At 28.1% G+C, this 26,030-nt stretch overlaps 1 protein-coding gene and 1 pseudogene across 1 annotated transcript; both read left to right on the forward strand.

Moving 5' to 3' along the window:
- The first annotated feature begins 15,102 nt into the window (after window positions 1–15,102).
- Window positions 15,103–15,731, forward strand: LOC111281375 (auxin-responsive protein SAUR71 pseudogene; annotated as a pseudogene).
- Window positions 15,732–20,078: 4,347 nt separating this feature from the next.
- LOC111281224 (uncharacterized) lies at window positions 20,079–21,317 on the forward strand. Its single transcript, XM_022868889.2, has 2 exons — window positions 20,079–20,370; window positions 20,700–21,317. Exons 1-2 carry the CDS (start codon window positions 20,212–20,214, stop codon window positions 21,180–21,182), a joined length of 642 nt encoding a protein of 213 aa, XP_022724624.2. The 5' UTR covers window positions 20,079–20,211; the 3' UTR covers window positions 21,183–21,317.
- The last annotated feature ends 4,713 nt before the right edge of the window (window positions 21,318–26,030 follow it).

Below are 26,030 nucleotides of genomic sequence, written 5' to 3' on the forward strand. Positions count from 1 at the left end.
AAAAGGAGGGGGAAAGTTTTTTAAAGGAAAAGAAATGGTGCATGTACCTCTTGTTTGGATAGTTAAAATTAATAAAAGAAATAAAAAAAAATTCTAATAACCATTCTTTAGATAAATAATGAAAAAGAAAAAATAATTCATTAAAATATTTTTTCCAATTATAACCATTTTTTATAAAATAACATTACTACAAGAAAATAAAAGATTAGTGACAGTTTTGTAGTGGCATTTGTAAGTAAAACATCGCTAACTTTTGTGTTTTTATAAAACTTAAGGTGTTTATTATCAAAATGCCATTAAATATTCAAATAGCAGCATTGTTATTTATAAACGCCACCTAAGATTTGATATTAGCGGTGTTTATCGACTAAAACGCCTTGAATAATCATGCCTTAAAAATTGATGTGAATACTAAAAGCGTTTTTGATAGAAAACAACTTGAATAATCCCATTAAAAAAATCGATAGGGAATTACTTAAGGCGTTTTTGGCAAACAATGCTTTCAATAATCCCCTCATAAAAATGTATATGATTATTAAAGGCGTTTTCTATGAGAAACGCCTTTAATAATTCCATCAAAAATTTTTACAGGCTTATTGAAGGTATTTTTAGTTAAAAACACCTTAAAAAAATATCATATAAAAAATTTAGGATCGTACGGATGTTAACCATAAAGTGGTAGGTTCGATCCTTCCATTTAGCTTTTTTTGTGTTTTTGCAGAAATTATTTGTAATTGATTATTTTAGGCATTTTTTAGGCAAAAACGCCTTTACTAGTTGCTTTCAAAAATTTTGAAGAGGATATTGAAGGCTTTTTTGGCAAAGAAACGCCCTTAATAATCCATAGAAAAAATATAAAACCGATTATTAAAGTTATTTTTGGCCGAACTCGCCTTCAATAATTTGATAAAAAAAATTTTAGTTTGGATTATTAAATGTGGTTTTTGTCAAAAACGCATTCGATAATTCATACACAAAAGTTGAAACGGATTCTTGAAAGCATTTTTAGCTCAAAATGCCTTTAATATTTCACACGATAAATTTGAATAATCGGATTATTGAAGGATCGGATTATTGAAGGTGATTTTTTTAAAAAATACATTCAATAACATTTTGTTAGAGATTATTCAAGGTGTTTTCGACAGAAAAATGCCCTTAATAATCCATACGAAAAATATGAAATAGATTATTAAAGGCATTTTTGGCTGAAAGCGTTTCAATAATCTATTCAATTAATTTTTAGTTGGTATTATTGAAAGTGATTTTTTTAAAAATGCCTTTAATAATTCATATAAAAAAGTTAGAACGGATTCTTGAAGACATTTTTGCCCAAAATGCCTTTAATATTTCATACAATATATTTTTAGGTGGGATTATTGAATGCAGTTTTGGTTAAAAATGCCTTCAATAACATTTTATTATGGATGATTCAAGACATTTTCTTGCTAAAAACACCTTCATTAACCCATCAAAAAAATATTTTTGATATTGTATATGTCAAGTCAGTTGTAAGTTTATGCTTACAATGCCTTTAATAATTCATACAATATATTTTTAGGTGGGATTATTGAATGCAGTTTTGGTTAAAAATGCCTTCAATAACATTTTATTATGGATGATTCAAGGCATTTTTTTGCTAAAAACACCTTCATTAATCCCATCAAAAAAATATTTTTGATATTGTATATGTCAAGTCAGTTGTAAGTTTATGCTTAGAAAACATTTGAAGCTACTTGTATATTTATGCCCAGAAAACATTTGGTTTATATATGTGATACTATAAATTATATTTTAGAATTTACATAATGAACATTGTTATATTTCAATAAATTGACCACACATCCGAATTTAAAACTGATAACATTGCCATATTAATATATTTTTATGAAATAATCGTACTTAACAATATATTAAATATACATAGTATATTTATATTAAGTATACCAATAATATTAAACAAATACCCTATTCTACAAACTTAAAATTTTCATTCAACATGGCATGTTAAAAACATTACAACAATTTGTTCCTCATATATTTACATTCAACCAACAATGTCTAACCTCAAGATTTATTAACATTGATAAATGATAATACATACTCACACCATTCTTTACGGACTTCATCCAGTTCTTTTACTGTTAAGCTTTTTTTACCCTCCCACTAAAAAAAATTAGAAGTAAATGTTAATAAATTAGTTTAACTTTTTATTTTTTAAAAAATATAGCTAGTTTATGAAATTTGTACTAACCTTGAATGGTGTGGGCATAAAATCATATAAAACTATCTCCTGCATAAAACGAAGGATATAATATCCACATTTAGTATTACCGGGTTGACGAGGTACCTAAAAATTAAATTGAGTGGATTTAAAAAATATTTATTTATATAAACTCAGCATAAAAGAATAAATTTCACATTTATCGGTAATGACACCCATTTCGATTCTTTACCTTCTTATCGAATATAGATATTATCTTATATTGAAAAGAAAAAAAATTACTTAATACATAAATAAAATTACTTATGAAGAAACAGAAGATATATAATATAATAAAGTGTAATACCTCTTTATAAAAATTTGAATATCGGGGTTAGGCATTGTCATTGGATTAATTGAATTAAGTAAATATGGTGTTAAGGATTTGATGTCAATCACAATAAACACCCAATAACGACTACAAAATAATAACAATGATATACTCAGATTAGGCATCAGATCAGATTTTGGTAAGGTTGGAATAATTAAGGTTGGAATATAACTTACTGTGCATTATACGGGAGCAAATAATAATCAGTCGATCTTTTCATGCATTCAATCACATAATTAGCACGATAAGCAACTGTGTTACTCTGCTCACTAATGAAGTTAGGGTCAATGAATCTAAATCTATTAGTCAATTATTTTCCTTTGAGCTCTCTATATAAGAAGTTGCATGATAACAATCATCAATGCTAATTAATATTACACCATAATATAGATTAATACATATTGAATGTGCATATTTGTATTTATAAGCTAACCTTATATAAGCAACAATATTAACAACTGATAATTCATCCAGTTTACAAAATTCTTTAACCTCTTCCATATCAATGAAATAAAATGATGGTTTATTAAATAACCCTTCTTCAGACTCAATGGTTATGAAGTTTTCTCTAGATGAATGCTCTAGCAAATAATTAGATAACTCATCTATGGTAGCCTGAGCAAGGGTCATACTCTAAGTCCCAATATCTTGCTACAATATTTAATGAAATATAAGAATTAAAACTAAATCAATAAATATAATAAATAAATTAATATTAAACTTATAAACAAAATCATACTTTATGGGTGCTAGCGAAAGATGGGTTCGCTGTCGACTTGTAATGAAAGCTTATCCTATGTGGATGATGCTATTAAACTGGCCTACTGGCATGTTTTGCTGTATTGCTACCAACATGACCTCTAAAGCAGTGATTTTTTACTATTGCACATTAAGGCATTACACCTGGTCATTAATTCATTGCTGTTGTTAGTCAATGATTGCTTCATATTATGCATTTCTCATTTACGAGATTTTAGGTTGATTATTAAAAAACTTTGATGGCAAGATAAATTTACCAATCCCACGAACCCGACCAGGCATTTTTTTAGCGTCTAATGTTAAAGACAGTGGATCTTCACCATACTAGTTTGCTAGTTCACTATATTTGGCTTTGACAACATAATCATCTTGCAAGATAATAATAAGATGAGTTATAACAATAAATCTATACAAGCTAGTATACAATCATGTATACGACCACAATGCCAATCATGCATGATATTAAAAAAACAGTTACACATATAATTTTTTTTATCATTTCATTAATTGCTTCATTTACAAAAGATCCATCCTTTTGTAGATGTCCTTATTTCCAGACATTTCATTTGAAAACTTTAGTGCTAGAGCTCGCTGATTCCTATTAAATTATCACAATATAAGAATCATAATGTATAAAATGATTGTTCATAAATATTCATTAATAAGTATAAAAAAATGTGTAAATACATACAAGCTCATACTTCATATTTGCATTTTTTTTTCGCTATCCGATGGTAATATTATTGTTTGGCCTAAATTTTTCATTAGTTTTCATTGATTTTCTATAAAAAGAAAGAAATTACGTTAATCACATATAAAGATCAAATGATATATTGCATAAAGACTTATAAATAATTTTTTTGGTAATGGGTTTGTGTATTGAAAAATCTTTTGAAAGTCGATATCAAACAAAATTTGTCCAATCTTCAACACTTATTACATCTACATATGACACAGGTGTAACAACTAATACATCATCTTGATCAGCCAACGGTAAAATATATTGGGTTGTCAATCTACTTTTAAAGTCTCTGAATACTTTTTTAGCATATTGTAACATAATCTTTTTATAATCAATTGAGACGTCGAGCCATTCCTAAGTAATTTAACACAATTAGTATGAACATATTGAATTTTAATGTAATGATCATTTAATAAATTTTATAAAATAGTTAAATAAACATACCATAACTGACTGTCATATATCATCTTTTAGATCATCAGAAACTCATCGCCAATTGGTGTACGTAATTGAAATCCTACTATGGATGACAGCTCCAATATGAGTAGCCAACTTGACAGCTTATTCAAACTAGGCTACCCACTTTGATTGAAGTTAACATGAATTTTTATGTCATTCACTTTAATGTGTTTATTTGAGCCCCTTCTCTTTCTTTTTTAGCCTACAAATGTGGCTTGTGCATGTTCAATAGAAGGAGAATGATGTTATTCAGAGTCCATAATACCTGTGATTTTGATCGTAATTATACGAGCTATACAAAATTACTGTCTAAATTTAACATTATACGTAATTAAATACAACCAATATCATACTATGTAAAGAAACATCATTCAGTAAACCAATCAATAATGTGCTTAGACATACCTTTTAGCAAACCATTCAGAAATACCATTCAGCATACGATTCAGTAAACCAATATCATACAATATTATTCAGCAAACAAATCAATAATGTGCTTAGACACACCATTCAGTAAACTATTCAAAAATACAATTCAGCAAACTATTCAACCAACCATTCAGTATACGATTCAGCATACCAATATCATATAATATCGTTTAACAAAACAATATCACACAACAAGGTTCAACAAATCATAATATTTTTAAAAAGTACACATAAACAATATATATGCAATGAAAGGTGCTTGGACGACTATACTTATGTTGAAATTAATAAAAATATATATGCATATGTAAATAGTAAGGAACTGAAAAAAAATAGCTCTATTGAATAATATAAATAATACAGTAACAAAAAAATAGAGACATACCGATAAACAGAGAAGTGCACACCGTTGATTTGTTGAAGGTCGGTGACAACGATAAGGATAAAGAAACCAAAAGTCTGATAGAAATGTGTTTATGGGTTTGGTTTGGTTGATCAATATAGCTTTTAATCATTCTCTCTACTAACAGTTTTTTATTTCGATGTTCAAGATAGGGGAATGAATATAAAAATTATTATAAAAGGTATTTTTCTAAAAAAAATACCTTCAATAATCTATTTAAAATTTTAGTTGGAGATTATTGAAGGCGTTTTCTACTAAAAATGCCTTTAATAATCCAAAAAATAATTTTCATAGAAAATTATTAAAGGTATTTTTCCTAAAAAAATGCCTTTGATAGTTCTGAAAAAAAATTATTGAAGGAAAAATGCCTTCACTGATATTCCCATGATAAGAATAGAGAAAATTATTGAAGGCATATTATGTAAAAAACGCCTTCAATAAATTCTTTGAAAAAATTATAACAAATTACTACAGGCATTTTTTTGGAAAAAAAAACCTTTAAAAATCCCTTTAACATTATTGAAGGTGTTTTATACAAAAAGACATCTTTAATAATCTCAAATATTTTTAAAAGGAATTTATTGAATGTATTTGTTCTAAAAAAATACCTTCAATAATTATGTACAAAATTTTAAAAAAATTATTGAAAGCATTTTTCTGGAATAAACGCCTTCACTAACCATCTTAAAATTTGAGTGATGGATATTAAAGGCGTTTTTCACTAGAAGACGCATTTAATAATCTTAAAAATTTTTTAAAAGAATTTATTGAAGACGTTTATTCTAAAAAAATACATTCAATAATTATATATGTAAATTAAATGGAATCAGTGAATGCATTTTTCTAGAATAAATGCCTTCATTAACCATTTTAAAATTTGAGTAGTGAAATATTGAAGGTGTTTTTAACTGAAAAACACATTTAATAATCTCAAATATTTTTAAAAAGAAATTATTGAAAGCGTTTGTTCTCAAGAAAACACCTTCAATAATTATGTACAAAGTTAAAAAAAAATTATTGAAGGTGTTTTTCTAGAATAAACGCCATTACTAACTTTCTTAAAATTTGAGTGCTAGTATATTGAAGGCGTTTTTCACTAGAAGATACTTTTAATAATCCTAAAAAAATGTTTTAAAAAATTATTGAAGGTATTTGTTCTAAAAAAAAGCCTTTACTAATTATGTACATAAATTAAATGAAATCATTGAATGCAATTTTTTTAGAATAAACTCATTCACTAACTGTCTTAAAATTTGAGTATTGAAATATCGAAAGTATTTTTTACTGAAAGATGCCTTTAATAATCTCAAATATTTTTTAAAAAAATTATTGAAGGCATTTGTTCTCAAAAAATACCTTCAATAATTATATACATAAATTAAATGGAAACAGTGAAGGTATTTTTCTAGCATAAATACCTTCACTAACCATCTAAAAATTTGAGTAATGGAATATTGAAGGCGTTTTGCACTAGAAGACGCTTTAAATAAATTTTATCAAAAAATAAAATGAATTAGTCAAGGTATTTTTCTTGAATAAATGCCTTCAATAACCCTTTAAAATTTTATTTGTGTAATATTAAAGGCGTTTTGTACAGAAGACGCCTTTAATAATCTCAAACAATTTTTTAAAAAAATTATTGAAGGTGTCTTTATTAGAAAATCGCCTTAACTGATATTCACAGATAAAAATGAGAGAATTATTGAAGATGTATTATACAAAAAATGCCTTTAATAAATACACCATAAAAATTAGATGAAATTAGTGAAGTTATTTTTTAGGCGTAAACGCCTTTAATAATCTCAAACAATTATATTATGACTCTGTTGAAAGCGCCTATAATATATTCAAAAAATATTTATGAGAAAATTATTGAAGGTATTTTTTTTAGTAAACGTCTTCAATTATCCGATCTAATAAAATTGTCCTCAAACTTAGCACATCTAATCACCAACTTCAAGCTTCATCTTCATTATGCTCATGTGTGAAATGTGCTAATATCGATTGGCAAATGTGTCAAGTTCTTTTTAAATATTTAATTTGCATTGAATTTCTCTCATGATATGTTAATTGATATTTTCATGGAGAGTTTGTACTGTCAAGGTCTTCCACTAGAATTTCTTCAACTTCAAGAGCTCTCCAATACTAACATGATCCTTTTATAATAAATGACATTGAAGGCATATTGTGAGATACTTTTAACATTTATAACCAATATTTTCATAATCTTTCTTCCTAAAATGATGGATTTAATCAGTCCAATATTGAAATAATGAATTTGGTAAACCTAGGATAGGTATACGTGACCAACAATCTAGAAAAAAAGAATCAAAGTTTTATAGGTTGCTTGAGGATATGAATGAAGAACTTTATGAAGGATCAAAGCATTCAATGTTATCTTTCTGTGTTCATCTTTTTCACTTGAAATGCTTATGTGAATGGATGAAAAACTTTCTGATTTTATTATTAGAGTTTATGAAATAAATGTTTCCTTTTGTAAAAATCCCTGAATCTTATAAAAAATTAAAGAAGATGATCAATGATTTAAGTCTCAGATATGAAAATTCATAGTTATCCTAATGATTGCATGTTATATTGGGGTGATAGAAAAAATCAAGAATCTTGTCATTTATGTGGTATTTTTTATTGGGTAGACAAAAATCCTGATGAAAGGTTAAATGAGGATGGTGATGAAGTTTGTGTAAAAAAGAAACCTGTTAAGATTTTATGCTATTTTTTATTAATACCAAGACTTTAATAACTCTTCATGTCTTCCAAAATTACAGATTTAATGAGGTGACATAATGAAAAGTAAACAGATGATGGATCATTAAGGCATTATGTAGATTTTTTGGCATGAAAATCATTTCATTCTAGGTTTTCAAACTTTATATCTGATCTTTGAAATATTATGTTTGGACTAACATCTGATGATTCAACCCGTTTAAAATAATGAGTACTTCTTATAGTACTAGCCAGTTGTATTAATTTCTTACAATTTACCATTATGAACTGCTATGAAGTAACAGTCATTTATATTGTCTACGATAATTTTTGAGGAAAAGGTTTAGTTAATGATATAGACATCTACTTACAACATCTTATTAAAGAGTTAAAGCAATTATGGGAAGGAGTTGAGACCTATAATGCATAAAAAAAACATCAATATGCGTGCTACTTTATTATGGATTATCAATGATTTTTTTGCTTATACGAATTTATCCGATTGAAGTATAAAAGATCGTTATGCTTGTCCATGTTGTGCTATACAAACATATTTAAAGTGGTCACCAAATGGTAAGAAATTATGTTATATGGGATATCATCGATGGTTAGAAGATAATTATCGATTTAGATTTTAAAAACATATTTTTGATGGAACTAAAGAGTTAAAAAGATCGCCTTTACCCATTAATGGGTCTAATATCTTATCGAAGTTAAAAGATATTAATTTCACTTATGAAAAAATGACTCCATCAAATAAAAGAATGAGGAACATCTTTGAAAGTGTCTGGCCTCATATTATACAAGTTAGTGATATTGATACTGAAGTTGATGATCTTGATGTTCAAAGTGATGAAGAGGACGATAAAGAATATGACCTCAATGAGTCTGAGTTATAAAAAAAGTATCTTTTTTGAGTTACCTTATTAGGAATATAATTTATTATGTTATAACCTTAATTTGATGCACATAGAGAAGAATGTTTGTGAAAATTTTATCGAGACAATTCTAAATGTGAATAAAAAATCAAGTGATGACTTAAAGAGTCAGCTTGACCTAGTTGATATGGGGATTCACCCTAACCTTCATCCGAAGTTACTTTTTAATGACAAATATCGATTGCCTGTTACTTGTTTTGAGATTTCTAAATCTAAAAAAGATGTGTTTTGTAAGGTTTTGAAAAATATCAAAGTTTTGGATGGCTATGCGTCAAATATATCGAGATGTGTGAATCTGAAAGAGCAAAAAAATTTTTCATTGAAGTCATATGATTATCACATTTTGATGCAAAAATTACTTCCAATTGCTTTATGTTCATCAATGTCAAAGCAAGTCACTTCTGTGGTAATTGAATTGAGTAACATATTTAAATCTCTATGTGAAAAATGTATGAATGTGAAAGAGCTTGACAAATTTCAAGATCGAGTTGTAATTACTGTATGTCATTTGAAGAAGATTTTTCCTCCAAACTCCTTCATTATTATAATGCATTTGGTTATCCACCTTCTATATGAAGCAGAAGTTTGTGGGCCAGTTTATTATCGATGGATATATCCTATCAAAATGTATTATTGTTTAATAGATTGATTAGATTTTTATTGATGATCATGCCACTCTAGTTAAAAAGATATATGACTAATATTTTATGCGATAGGTTTCTAGAGAGGTTAAAGTTTTATTGTTGCAACAAACACTATTCGAAAGGTTCTATTGCTGAAAGATATTTAGCAAAAGAGTGTATGATATTTTATTTTCATTATTTTAAAGATGTTGAAATGAGATTTAATATACCATTAAGAAATATTAGTATGCAGTATACCGACTCTACCTATAGTTATCTTTTTTTAAGTTTTAGACAACCAATAGGCAAAGCTGAAATAATGGAGTTAGATGATAAATCTTGAGCACAAACACATCAATAAGTTTTTTTTCATCATGACTCTATTGAATCGTTTGGCACGTAAGTTTTTTAGCAAGAAAATTATTCATTATATTAAGCATAATTTATTTTTTTTATTGTTAATACTTTATCATGATGCTTTGTAGTGAGTATAGAAATAATTTGAGAGCTCTTGCACATTATCGACAATCACACCCTTGAGAGCTTGATAAGTTGTTCATAAAAAACTTTTATGAATGGTTAAGAGCAACTGTAAGTAATGCCATATTTTTCATTATGAGAAATCTACATAGAACGCTTATGGTATAACTAACATTATTAACATATATATATATATTTATTTCACTTTTATAGGTTTGGAGTGGAAAGCTTGTTAGTGAAGAAGTGAAGTGTCTTTCACAAGGTCCGAACAGAATTGTGAAACGATATAAAGGTTTCATCATAAATGAATTTAGATTTCACACTAAATCCGTGAGAGATTTAGAAGTACATAAAATTCAAGAGTTATTGTTACTTCATTAACTACTAACTATGCTAGTGTTAGGGACACAAATCTTTTAGAAAAAAATATTGATTATTATGGCATGATTAATGACATCATTGAGTTAGATTATTATGACAAGTGAAAAGTTATCTTATTTCGGTGTGATTGGGTTAATGTGAATAGTACGATAGGTATTAAAAAAGATCAGTATGGATTTAAACTTGTAAATTTTTCTCGATTAATTCATACTGGACAACAACTCATCGATGAACTTTATGTTTTTTCATCTAAAGTCAAACAAGTATTTTATTCTGAAGATCTCAAAGAATTGCATTTGTTTGTTATTCTTCAAAATACACCTAGAGACTTATTTGATATGAAGTTAGATACAAGAGATAATGTTGAATATAAAACTGAATGTTATCTTTTTGCTAAACAAAATTTTGATGAAAATATCTTCAGTATCTACGATCAGTGGGTCCGTAAAGATGTTAATGAAGACATTTATAAACCATGATGGATCATCTATACTTTGTAATTCGAATGTTTAAGACAAAATATAGTAAATGATTGTATGTAATTAATGTCGCATTTGCTATTGTATATTTATTATATTGTAAATCATGCATTATCTTTGGATTTAATTAAATCGATATGTTTTTTATGTATCGTAGGTTATGATTTCTTAACTTTTCAATGTCTTTATATATGTTCTAAACTAATATATTTTATATATTCGCTTTTATGATACAAGTAAGCTACAATGTGAAATAGTAGATTGAAAGGAATACATATAAAAGATATTATTTCAGAACCATCTGTGGCACCTATTGATATTAGTTATGGACTGAATCCTTTGGAGGGGAATGAACATATTGTTGAATCTAACTCAGTCACTTTTAACCCTTCAACTGATATTGGATCTGACAATATGAGAGGTCCAAGTTTAAATAGTATCCCGTCAATTGATTATACTTTAAATTTGAATGCATGTATCATATACCCTATATTTAGAATTTGATTATAATGATAAAAGTATTACTATTTTACAAATTTATTTTTTATTTTTTGTAGTTGATGACAATGGTCAACGGAAGACCAAAAGCCGGACAACTTTGAAGGAATTGTTTGCACTAACTCCAAAAGAGTGTATTGTAGTGTCTGCAAACTTTGATAGGCAACTAATTGGTGAAGAGGCCTAACTATTGGCTGGATTTCTAGGCATGTTTGCCCATAATGGAATGAAATTACCTTTTCATTATGAAACCCGGCATAAAGTTCTAGCAGAAGTTAAGGCTGATGCTTTAAACTTTATTGAGGTATTAGTATAATTAATTACATATAAAAAATAATTATTTTAAATTTGGTTTGTTGATTAAAACTTTTCTTTTTGTATTATTACAATCAAGATTTGTACTTGAAATACCAACTTCATTTTTACTTAAGTCATTGAAAAAGAAATGAAAAGATTATAAGCATAATTTAAAGAATAAGTATTTCGATTGAAATACTACTGTAGAAGCGACGATGAAAAATTTACCTCGTAATGTGATTAGGTGACAATATAAACAATTAGTTAGATTTTAGTTCTAAAAAAAATGAGAGGTACTAATTTATAACTTTGTATAGTATAATGAAATAATGAATGTGTTTTATGCTTTAAGTTGGTAATATTTGTATTTTTACCATATATGTAATTATTTTTTATGATAGGAAAGAGAACAGATTGGGATTGGTAGCAGAAAGCAATAGAAATATAGCCACACATGTTGATCAAAAAGTTTTGCAAGAAAGCAAAAAGAAATAGTAAGTTTATGATTTTAAACTTATTTCAATGAATGAACTTTTTATGCCATTAAAAGGTAAATATACAAATTAACAGTTATTGTTCTGTTTTAATAGTTTTGATAGTTTCAATACATGATATTAAACTTACCGAAAGTTTTGAACTTAGTTGACACGGATGATATGCATGAAAAAGTTATTGTTTACGTCTATTTAGGTAAAAATACAAATTTGTTGTTATTGTTCTATTTAAACAGTTTGGAATAGCTTCAATACTTGATATTAAACTTGTTCGATTGATTGAATTTGGTTACTATGGTTGATATAGGTGAAAAAGTTATTGTTTATATCTATTTTGGACTATTTTTGCCTTTAAAAGGCAAAATTACAAATTAAACTTTTGAATGGCTTTCAACAATTTGAATGGCTTCAATCCATGATATTAAACTTGTTCAAATAATTGAATTTAGATGCCATGATCGATATGTGTGAAATATCAAAATGCTTTTATTATTTGCGTCTATTTAAGACGATTATGTTATAAAGGGGCCAAAATATAAATACATATATTAAAATTATTTGAAATTTTTAAACTTAATTGACAGGCATGATATGCATGAATAAGTTACGGTTGATATGTATCCTATCAAATAACATATATTTTTGTATAGGAGATTGAGATGGACGGTAAAATTGAACATGTGAAATTTTTTTGCTTAATACACATAAAAAAGATGGATCTTACATGAATGTCGAAACACAATAAATTGTGATAATTTGTAACATCTATTTTAACAAAAAGTAAATATTTACTCTTTTTAACATATTATCAATTAATCATTAAACTTGATAGTTATAGATAACTAATTTACAGGAGAAAACGAAAGAGAAAGAGAAAATGACTGTTGAGATTGAAGTAGCATCCGATGGTTCTTTAACATGCAAGAATTGAAAAATCATATATTCATAAAAGTTGTTGGAAATAAAAGGCATGGACGGGTCTGAGGCCTTGGACTGGATCTAACACCATCTACCTATTATGGACATAGCTCTTAGCAATTTATATTTTTCACAAGTCAATCTTTACGAGACATTTCGATATTGAGAGAGGAGTTACAAACTATGCAACAACATTTTCAGCAACTGAAAGTAGAAAGAGAATAGAAGCATGACAAATTGAGGAAGAATGTGCTAGAATGGAGCAAGAACGTATAAAATTTCAACAGTTGTATGATCGATTCGATCATCTTATGAATTTTATGCAATAACAATTTTTAGAAACTGTTCTCGTTAGTCCACCAACTCAAGTATTATATTTAGTAAATATTTATATTTTTTAATATAAAAAAAAGTTTACAATGAAGTGTTAAAAATTGTATGCTATTATTCAGTAGGTTATTAAGCACGATAGTGACCAAGATGAAAAAATTCCTTTATCAATTGACAACTTTCAAAATCTATGTAGTCATCAATTTTATACATTTTAATTTTTATTTTGTTAATGTATTAAAAAAATTGAATGTTTTTATATTAATTATTAAACTTTGTGTTAATTAGATGCTTATTTGAATGTGAATTAAGTTTATATTAATTTCAGTTTTTGAATTTAAGCTCGTTTATGAAAATAATAAATATTAACAAAAATTTTTTATTTAAAAAAATATTTCTTAATTTTACGGTGTTTGTGTTCAAGAATGTCGCTAGATGAATAATTTAGTGATGTTTGTACCATAAAATACCACTAAAAGTAACGACGTTATTACTAGAAAATACGCTAAATTAGTGACATTTTTTTGATACAAATGTCACCAAAGTAACGACGTTTTTCTTATAAAAACGTCGCTAAATTAGTGGTGTCTCAAAGATAAAAATGTCATTAAATTAGTGGCGTCTCAAAGATAAAAACGTTACTAAAATAGCAACATTTTCTAAATACAAATGACACTATATTAGTGGTGTTTTTTAGATTCAAATGCCGCTAATATAGCGGCATTTTTTAGAAACAAACGTCGTTATTTTTCGTGACGCGTGTATAGCTGACACTCTGATTGACTTTTTTGTAAATGCTGCAAATCTTTTAGTGACGTTTATAAACGCCGCTAAACGTTAAAAAAAACGTCATTAAAAGCCTAAATTCCTATAATGCATATAATATACAAATATATTTTTATATTATCTAACTTATATAAATAAATCTTTTTAAATAAAATTGAGCATGTTTAATACAATAAGATATAATTAGCTAGTTATTGATTTATTCTTAATTTTATGTTTAATTCAGTCTTTTAATTTATTCTAATAGTAATTTGGCTTGTTTTATTGTTAAGATTTAAAAAATTATAAAATATTTATAAACTGTGATGTTATATAAAATACTCATAAAAAAATTTTTTGTAAGAAGTGTGTCAGTTATATAATCAAATATAATATTATAATAAAAATCTGTATACAATAGTTTTTTATAAAAGTAAAAATTTTTCAACTTTTTTTTTTTTTTCAAATTGAGATATTAAAAAATTGAAAATTACAAGAGAAACAAAATGTTATTAAGTTTACAACTCTTTTCTTTCATTTAAATTAAAAATTTATTCAAAAAAGAAAAAAATTTATTTTCATTATTTTTTTTTCCTTTGCTTTATTGACATGATGAGACACAATGCATGCGAGTTATATATATATATATATATATATATATATATATATATATATATATATATATATATATGCGGCCATCCATCACTTTCTCTTAAAAATAACGCATGCACCAAAGCTAAAAAAATATTGATTCATCCTCTATATATATATATATATATATATATGCGGCCATCCATCACTTTCTCTTAAAAATAACACATGCACCAAAGCTAAAAAAATATTGATTCATCCTCTCTCTCTATGTACATTTAAGTACACTTTTTTTTTCTCCCTTTGATTTCTTCTTCTGCTGCGCTTCTCTATCATAGATTTTTTTTTTTTTTAAGGGTGGTAATGAAGAAACTGATGCGGAGACTGTCACGAGTTAGGGTGACTCACTTGACCCAATACTCAATGCTCCGATCTGAGCCGCCTGATGCGGTGGAACTCAACAAGCAAAGATCGGACGTACCACATGGGCATTTCCCGGTTTACGTTGGGATTGATCAGGCTTCGACGCAGAGGTTCATCGTCAGTTCTGAGTTGCTGCGGCACCCGATCTTCATGGAGTTGCTAAACAGATCAGCCCAAGAATATGGGTACGAGCAAAGTGGAGTGTTGAGGATCCCCATTAACGTTGATGTCTTTGAACGTGTTCTTGAATCTCTCAGGCAAGGGCAAGAACCTTCAAGTCTTGATGAACTGATCTAGTTATTAACAAGAAAATGTAGGAAAAAAAAAGAAGATTTTTCCCCTTTCTTTTTACGATATTGCCTGTTAGGTGAGTTGATCTCGTTGCCGTTTGTATATAATTTGATGAAGAATAGGTAGGCTTTGTGCTGTAAAAAATTCCATTTTCTTTTTAATGAAAAAACAAACAACATTTTTCTACTTTTTAATATTCCATTTTCTTTTCTTCTTAAACATGATATAACGATAGTATTAACAAAATAATTTTTACTTCTGGGATGAATACTTAATATTTTTCCCAGACCATAAGAATCTATTTTCTCTTAATTTGTGTATAAATTTATAGCCTTATGATCAGTACAACTTCTTTGTTCTTCCGATTTTAATTTGGTGTTTCTCCTACATAAAATGTCCACTTGTCAAATAAGCAAAAAAGTCTGATATTTGTTGTATAGTTTGAAGTAGTACTCTCTTTTTTTGGTAGATGTTGAAGTTAATGCTACGTGCGTTAAGGGATTCTGACGTATTTGATAAAAAAAAAAACCATTGCAGTTCAAAAATTAGTATCATTGAATTTGTGCCGCTGCTGAATAAAAACATTAAAAAGGAGAAAAGAAAAACTATCTAAATCTTTGGTTTATTAATGCCTGATCAGCTAGAAACTCACTGCAAAGTAACAGAAACAAGGCAAACAGTGATGGAGGGGAAGAGAGTTTTAGTTAAATAAAAAAGCTGTAGCACTAGTTGATCCTTGAAATCTCGTTCAATAAGTTTCTGAAACATTCTACATCGCATGGGATTCTAAGGATACCAGGGTTTTCATAGCCAACCTCTTGAGCAACCATCTCTAGCAGCAAAACAAAGTATTCATTTCTGAACATATCGATGTGGATTAAAAACTTTGTACTATCCTTTTCCTTCCCAACCATGACTGGAACATACCCTTTAGGAACAGCTTTACCCTGATCCCCTTCTTTGTCTGTACTCTGCACATTTAATTGTCTGTAAGAATGTCTCCATCTCAACAATTGCCTCAGCATTTTTCTTTGCATCAGGTGTGCTAGTGCTACTGTGCTGCTGATGCTGCTACCTGCTGCACTTCCTTAAAACAAACCCTATGCTTCAATATATTGTCTTTATTTTATAAGCTATAATTAAGAGTTTTCAATATATTGCTTTCATTTTATAAGCTATAACTATAAGCAGATTGGCTGATTGGTTGAGTAATTTCTACAGCACTTTCAGTGAGTCAGAAGCTGTACAGTCATTTGAACTTCATTGCTTTACCTTGAGTTGGTCAAATACATCGATCGTAATTGATTTCTTGCACGAAATGTTCCAGTGATATTCAGCTATTGGTTTTTTATTTCTTTCTAATAATAATCAGCTTGGAAAAACTGATCAGGGAGGAAAATCATTCTTGGGACTTTTAAATAATTAAGCTATATTTCTTTGATGGAAATATTAATTTTCAAACTAATCCCAATATTTTATGTGGATTTGAGGGAGATTTGAGATGCACGTTTAATATCCCTTTGACCAGTTCCTCAAACAAGTTACTGTAACCTTTGTGAGTCAATAACTTTTTTTTTTTCATGTTTACTCGAAAGTTTTTTAGTACATAGATGCAGTAATTTGAATAGAGAAAAAAGATTGTGAGTAATTTTTAGCACATAGAATGTAGTAATTTATATGCAGTAACTTTATATTCAACTCCAGCAGTCACAAATACCAAAAAAAAAAAAAAAAAAGGTTTACATAAAATTGACTTGGCGTGCAGTGGACCTACTGTGTTTATTTCAGCCGACAATTCTAGAATTAATGGTGACAATTCTGGAATTAACGATGAAATTATGAATTTTGAATAAGTTCTAACCATGTCTGCGCTAAATTAAGATAATTACAATAACTTAAGCTTTTTATATTTTCTATCTCATATTGAACCATCATTCTCACAACAAAAGTCTATTTAAATGAGTAATAAGATTGATTTCAATAAAATTAAAAATTATTATTATTATTATTATAATTATAACAAAAAAAATAAAAAATTTATACTAATGGAACCTCGTTATAATTGACATTTAATCTCAGTTACTGGTGGTTAGAGCTTAACTACACGCAGTAGACTAAATAAATTTACTATTGGAAGTGAAACAATAACTTAAGATTCACTTTTATTATTTTTTCAAATTATTGACTAAGAATCTAAAACCTTGAATTTGTAACAAGGTAAAGATGATTGTAATTTTGTAGGTAAATTGGCCCACATGTCTCCTTGAGATTGATGGGAGACTGAATTAGAATCCAAACCCCGTACCAATGCCTTCTAAGTGAGTAATACGAACTATAGGGATAAAAATTTTTACATAAAATAACTAAAATCTTAATTTGGTTTCTGTTTTGCTTATTTTTTTTGTTTACTTATAACTTTCTGGAATAATGAAATTTACTTATTCATCAACAATTTTGTTACCTGAACACCACATCATCGTTAGCAACTCTGGCTGCGACTCAACAGATTTGACATCTGACAGTTTCATTGTTTATAAGATATAAATGGTAAAGTCAACTCTTCAACTGCCACATCAAAAGTTACGTCATCAAAATTTGTGATATGGTGACAGAATATTATGATATTAATTTCATAATTCAAAATTTTGAAACTTTGGAAAAATTATTTATTCAAAAAGATAATGACATTGAAAATCAAGCTAACGGCTAAGGTTGCGTTTAGATCACCGATTGATCGCAATGCAGCAGGATTCATACCTTCAATCATAAGTAGAAGCTATTTGGATGACCTGTTTCGGTACAATTCAACTTTCTTTCATCCCACCGAAGCCTTCAATTGTCACTAAAGCTTAAGGATTCGGTAGAAAATCAACCACTCTACTACATCTCTTCTTTCCTCTTATGCTTTTGCCATCTTTTTTTTAATCCTCTAATGTGTAGTGTAGAGATGAGATTACCCTTTATCTTTTTTTGTTATTTATATTTTTCATTTTTTATTTAAAGTTTTTCATATAACATTATTATAATTATGTAATAAATCATTTATATATTTCAATAAAAATTTAAATGTTAAATATATTAATATATAAAAATAATTCATTATTATATTTTTAATTAATGTCTTAAATAGTTATCTTTTCTTCTAACAATAATTCATTTCACCTTTATCATTATATATATATTTAAATATATATTTTACTATTAATTTTAATTTCATCGTTATAATAATTAATTTTATTTTTATTATTATTTTTAAATTTGCTTTCCCCCGAAGCGGATCTGGTTTAAGCTAAAAGCTAATTCAAAAGCGAGCGGTTGTAAACAGCATTATTTAACTTCCAGTACTAGCAACCCTCCCATTTGCATGACCCATGAGGAAAGAGATCACTTGGTATGAAAGCCCATGATGGGGGAGCCTACTGACATTTAAAAGGTGTCCCACTTTTTATGACTTTTTGAGAGCCCACTGACATGCCAGACTGCTGCGAATACTGGGTTCCTACTTTGTCTACTTTATCCACGCAAAGCAGCAGAAAAACTGCTGCCCATTTATGAGGCCTGTGGTTCTCCATTCTTCAGAGCTCACTGGATCAGTCACCACAACAAAAAATCTTCCCCAATTGCTTGACTCATAGCTGTACGGCTATCGTTCCATTCATACAACAAAAGACCCAGAGAAAAAAATTCCTCGGTTTCCCTCAAATTCTTTCCAAGAAAGTTTAATTCTAGTATTTGTAATAGATTGCCCTTTGCTTTTGGGCCGAATTGGAAGTGACACATTGTTTAAGAGATTGTTTTACCAGTGCTATCATTTTCTTTCTTTTGGGGTAATCTTTTTAAAGGAAAAAAAAGATGATTTTCTTACAAAGATATTGTGAAGATAGAAAAAAAAATTGTATTCATACGCATGAAACAATTGCATTAACGAGAAATTTCATGTTTTCAAATGTGACATTCATACCAACCAAGATACTAAACATAAAACAATACGATAGAATGAGAATTCAACATATTTGGCTAGGACCTTTGAACTTGTGAAAAGGATGTGGCTGGCTTTTAATGGTTGAGTGCTTTATGTGCGTACCCCGTGACAATCTTGAAGTATAAAATAAAATCTGCCCAAGACTTATTAAGGGCATACCTGACGCATCTCTCACGCAAGGGGCAGGGGGAGCCTGTTAAACAAAAGAGTACAAAGAACATTAAATGCCTCCATTAATGTCTGCTCTCTAATTTTTCTTCATTCTTTGACTCCTATGACACCAATTAATCGAAGATTGTTGAAAAGTCTATGTCATCCTTACCAATGTAATGAAATCTTTACAGTATTTTACTGGGTCACATAAGGATGATATTGTCATATCATGCAAAATTTGGCATTTTCATCATCACTCACATTCATAATTTAGTCCAAAAGGATTTTTAATTTCAATCAATTGGACCTTAACTTTCTTGAAGTAGACTTTTCTTTAATCTTACATTTTTGTATTTTAAACTTTTATTTGCTTTCAATTTCCTTTGCCTCTCGCATTTCTCTCAAGCCTACCCTTTTTTGTGCTGTGTTTTGCTGTTGGGACTGTGGGTGAAAGCTTAGATATGGCAGCAAAAGTGAGTAGTTCATTGGTGAGGGTATTGAATGGGCACATAGAAGAACAGCCTCAGATTCATGCTGGGAATTCAGATATTTTGATGACAAAAGACTTGCTGGGAAGTTTGTCAAAGGCTGCAACCAAAGAAATAGATCTTGAATTCAAGGTGAAAAATTCAGATATATCTTTCTTTCTCCTGAAACAAATCCCAAGAACTCATCTATGTCAATTTAATTCTCTGTAGCAGTGTAATTTCAGTTCACAATTAATTTGCTTTATATCCCATGTAAACTTTTCAGGTCACTATTAATATTTATTGAATTCATAACAGAGTATTTAATACAGAGATAATTCTCTATTTTGATTTTGCCGTTGGTATTCTTTTTTTTTTTTTGAAATGTTACTATCTTCCTACCTGCTTATTTATTGAAGTTTTCTTCTCTGTGGTTCATGGTCCATGCAATTTTTGGTTCTGTGTTGTTCCTTACCATGCAGCCGGGGAAAGTACAGACCCAAAGATGCAACTCATTACCAAAGTCACCATTATCAGCATCGGCATCAGCATCTTCTTCTCCAGATGGAAAGAACAAGAATCAATTACCAAATTCGATTCAAGAATCCAAGCTTCAAGACTTGAACTTCCCCCCAATTAACTTCTTTGAAGACATGACTTCCCTGGACTTAAAGCTCCAGTCTTCAAGTCCAAGCCCTTACCAAAGTGTCTGTACTCTTGACAAGGTCAAACACGCCCTGGAAAGAGCAGAAAAAGAAACCATGAAAAAGCGTTCATCATCACCACCTTCATTGCCTGCTGCAACATCTTCATCAACACCAAGAATGTTCGCAGCCGCATGCCCTGGTTGCTTGCTGTACGTGATAGCTTCCAAGACAAATCCCAGGTGCCCTCGCTGCAATGCATTTGTTCCATCTACCTTGGCTGTGAAGAAGCCTAGGATTGATCTCAATGCATTATTTTAATCCTTTTTCTTTTCTCTCTTTATGAACATTGATTGGAGATAAATTGTAACTCTATAATGAAATATTTTGATTCTTGTAAATTGAAAAATACAGGTTTTGATTTCTGCTTACTGGGAAATATATAGAAACTTTAGATCTCGTGGTCTTATTATATATATATTTTACATATCTCGCATTGTTGTTTCTTCCTAATTTATAATTGGGATTGAAGTCACATTTTTATTGTGATTTTTCCACAGCAAAAGCCATGAGTGAGTGTGGTATTGTTGCATGGAGTAGATCAGAAAATCGTCTTAATAATTATTGTTATCATTTTTAATTAAATAGAGGATAAGGGTGTCCGGGTCAGAGTTCTAATAATTTTAAGGCTTTGATTCATCTGTCTTAATAATAATACCAACATATAAATCAATGTGTCAATATATAATTAAATTAAATTCACAATATAAAATTTAAATATAAATCTTAATTATTTAATATATAATACTTTTTATGTCCTATCTTAAGTATTTTTTATTTTTATTTATTTAATATTATAAATTTAAATTTTTTAATATCTATGTATTATATTTTTTGTTTTAAAGAGTGAAAAAATAAAAGTATAAAATGCTTAAAAATAATAGTGCAGTAATTGAAGGAATTCCAAAAAAAAAAAAAAAAAAAAAGGCAAGGGCAAAGCCAAGTCTACATCCAGCATTAAAAGCCTGAATATCCAAAAATATTTTTTATTTAATGTTTTTTGAAACCCCAGTGTCACCTTCACAGCGACTGTGGACAGCTATATTTATAGCTCGCCATTTGCATTTATTTAAATGATTCGCCACGTGTCACGTTTACTCTACTCCTCATTTAATGCAAATGTCGTTTGTTTTTTGTTTTTGCAGCTTACGACGAAACTCATTAATGGAAGACTTTGATTGATGGAAAAAAGAGAATAGCAAAGGCAATGTTGGAAGCAACACAGTGAAAATGTTATAGCGTGGATTGAGGGCAAGAAATTGATAGGATAAAAGAAGGGTCGGCTTCAAAGCAAGTAGGATGCCTTGTCTTCTTCATTCGATGGCGACTGTGTTGGATTGTAGAAGTAATACTACTTGGATTTTGGCTACTGCAAATTCATCCAATTTTTTATTCATTGCATCAGCAAGGTATGTATGGTAAGAGATATTTTTCTTTTTCATATCAGTTTGCTTCTAAAAATTTTCTAATTGGAAACTAAATTTTATCCGAATTGGATAGTGCTAGTGTTAAGCTTTGGTCAAATTTTTAAAATTATATTTTAAAAAAAAAGTGATCAAGGGTAAGGATAAAAAATATTTTTTTGTGTTTGCTCTTTGATATCTAAGTTAAAAGTCAGATATAGAAGGTCAAAAGGAAAATAAAAAATAAAAAAAAAATAAATAGTACTTAAGTGACTCTATTTATAAATAAAAAGTAAGAGATTTGTGAAGTAAAATAGTGATGTAACTGAATTAATGTGATATTATATATGTCAAGTTGGTTTAACATGTTAAGTCGATCTAAAAATCAAAAATATTTTTAATCATTTGTTGATACTTTTTGTAATAATATATAGATCCGTAGATCTATTGCTACACATAGGCTAAATAAGTGGCCACCAATATTTTTTGTTTAAATACGATTGACCACTTAATTAAATCTATTCCATTTAAAGATAAATCTCAAGATTAACTTAAATATCTTTAAATAATAAATTCTAGTATACTAAACCAGATTTATGTTCAAAAATACAGTTACACGTGAAGAAAGTTATAACACCCTCACAGATACTATCCAAAAGATTATATTTGTTTGATTTCAAATTATCCAAGTCTTAACCATATTAATGATTTATCAAAATATTTAATATTAAAAATTGATCTTAAAATTACTCTAATAATTTTGTAGTAATTTAAGATAATTTTTTCACCTCAAGAGTATTAATGGAGACTAGTATGTCACTCTGAAAAAGTTCTATTGTCGGATTCATTAATATATTTTTATTTAAAAAAATAATTAGTAAAATCTTCCAATAGTTTAGTAAAATTTACTTTTATGCAAATCTTCTAATAGTTTGGTAAGATTTTTTTGTAAATTTATTTTTTAGAAAATGTATTAAATCTTTAAATAGTTTGATAAGATTTAATATAAGATGCAAATCTTTCAATAGTTTGGTATGATCAAAATATGATATTTTATCAATAATATCTTTTAAAAAAATTAATTTATGAAATTCTTAAATAGTATAATAAAATTCATGAATCCATTTTAGAAATATTTTTTTGAATAAATAAATAAAATGAAATTCATAAAATAATGTATTGTTCAATTGAAAATAATAAAAAAATAATAGTTAAAAATGTACAAAATAAAATGCAAATAAAATAGAAAAAATCAAATCAAATCAAAAAATAAAATAAAAAAAGGAAAGAAAATACTTGTGTCGCGTGTCGGGTCGGAGCATGAGTTAGCAGACAGGTCAACAGGTCACACGTAGATTAAGAACTTTCCAAAACGATGTCATTTTGCCTTGATATAAAAGGCACTTCTCAACCTCTTTTCATCAAACTTTAAACTCCATCTTTCTTTAGAAAAATTTCTCTATCTTCTCTCTAAAAATCTTCATCGAAAACTTCAAACGGTGAGGATGAACCCAGATTCTAACACAATAAAATTTAAATGGTTGTGGAAATTCTCAAATGATCCTAAAATCTACCCAGAAACCATCATTCCAACCATTGTGACTCTCTTGAAAAATTTAAATCCTTGCCAAAAAATTCGTAAAAAACCTAGAATTTCATATACAAACCCAGAAAAACCTAACCATTTAAAACTTCAAAAAAATCTCAGTAAATTTCCAAAAATTCAATCGTGAGTTCCAGAAACCCCAAAGAACGAATCCAACCCAAAAATCACCCAACCAGAACCTCGGTTACCTAAGCAACTTTTATTTTTCTGTAAAAACTTTCCTCTTGAGTTTTTGTCCCATCGTTGCATGCGTGTTGGAATGTGATTTATAGAACTGTTGACTATAATTTTAAGGATTTGCCTTCAATGGATGAGATTAGATCTGTCACCAATAGATTCGATTTTAACTTCCTTTGATTTAGAGATTTTGATTTCATTTGATTGAGACAAATTTTGTTTCCAATTTCACGCACACATGATTTCTGAAAAGTTTTCTAATTTTGTTTCCTTTCTTTTTTTTTTGAACTTTTTAAAACAAAATAATAATAATAATAATAATAATAATAATAATAATCAAATAAAATTAAAATTAAAATTTTCTATTGGGCTCGGAGCTTTCCAATCGGGCCCAATTTTTTTATCAAAACCCGTTTTCATCACAAAAAATCCAAAAAAAATGGGTATCTATAGTTACCCTTTTTTGCATAGTTTTTATGAAACAGGAATTGCGCAAAGACAAAATACATCTATTTTATTCGGGTTCAAAAAAATTGAAAACTTAAAATCCAAAGATTCACAATTTGGAGATTCAATGGTACACAAATTGCAAAGATTCACAAGGTTCCATTGAAAATTTCCAAGGCTTCAGGATTCACAAAAAAGTTCATAGTGATTTCAAAAATTCATAAATTCAAGATTCGTAAAGATTTTCAGATTTGTAAGAATTTTAAATTTCGCAAATATTACAAAAGTTCGTAAGATTTCAGATTCACAAGGATTCTAAATTTCGCAAAGGTTTCAAATTCGCAAGAGTCCAAACTTGTAAAAGTTTTCAACTTCACAAGAATTTCAAATTTCGTAAAGATTTCAAAAGTTCGTAAGATTCCATATTCACAAGGATTGCAAATTTTACAGATATTCCAAATTCACAAAGGTTTTAAATTCACAAGGATTTCAAATTTTGTAGAATAGAATTCGTAAGAATTTAGATTTGCAAGAATTCTTAAGAGTTTTAGGTTCTCATGAATTATAGGTTCACAATAATTGAAAGATTCACAAAAAATTTTCAAAGATTCACAAGAGATTTAGGTCGCAAGAAATTCAGGTTTGCTAGAAATTCAAAGATTCGTAAGAAATTCAAATTTGTAAAAAATTCAAGTTCATAAGAAATTTGAAGATTCGTAAGAGATTCATGTTTGTAAGAAATTCAAAGATTCGTAAAAACTTTAAAGATTTCCAAGAAATTCAAAACCTAAAGCTTTATGTTTGAAAAATTCAGGGATTCACATAAAAAATTTTAAAGTTCAAAGATTCTTGTTCAAAAAAATTCAGAGTTTCACATCCAAAAGTCAAAGATTTTCATTGAAAAATTATAGGATTCACATATGAAATTTCAAAGATTCACATTCATAAATTTTGGGATTCACTTTCAAAATTTTCAAAGATTCACATTCAAAAAATTTTGAGATTTACCTTTGAAATTTCAAAGATTCTTATTAAAAAAAATTTTGGGATTCTCATATGAAAGCTAAAGATTTTCATTGAAAAATTTTGGGATTCATATATGAAATTTTAAATATTCACATTCGAAAAATTTTGGGATTTTGCATCCAAAATTTAAAGAATCTTATTTGAAAAACTCCTTTAAACAAAGGCTCTATGACTTTAAAAGTTTTAAAAAATTCATCAACAAAAATCTCATTGTAAAAGATATTCCTCATTTGAGGAATCAAAAGTCAAAATTTTTCTCCAATCAATGCCAAATTTTGCATGCAATAAATGCCAATGCAAATGTCTTCTATATGTTGCAAATGTAACAATTCAGATTCTCACTAAATGATGTAAATGCATGTCTTAAACAATAATGCAAATGTCATATTATGATTCAAAAGTTCTCTGCATGATGCAAATGCATGTCCTAATCATGATGCAAATGCAATT

The sequence above is a fragment of the Durio zibethinus genome, chromosome 28, assembly GCF_047325235.1.
Source record: "Durio zibethinus cultivar Kanyao isolate XHJ-2024 chromosome 28, ASM4732523v1, whole genome shotgun sequence".
Lineage (NCBI taxonomy): Eukaryota > Viridiplantae > Streptophyta > Magnoliopsida > Malvales > Malvaceae > Durio > Durio zibethinus.

Bases quoted from the DNA above. Each gene is read 5' to 3' on its own strand.
- LOC111281224 (XM_022868889.2), top strand. From the start codon at position 20,212: ATGGCAGCAAAAGTGAGTAGTTCATTGGTGAGGGTATTGAATGGGCAC. The intron at 20,371-20,699 runs GTGAAAAATTCA...CTTACCATGCAG, and splicing joins AAATAGATCTTGAATTCAAG to CCGGGGAAAGTACAGACCCA.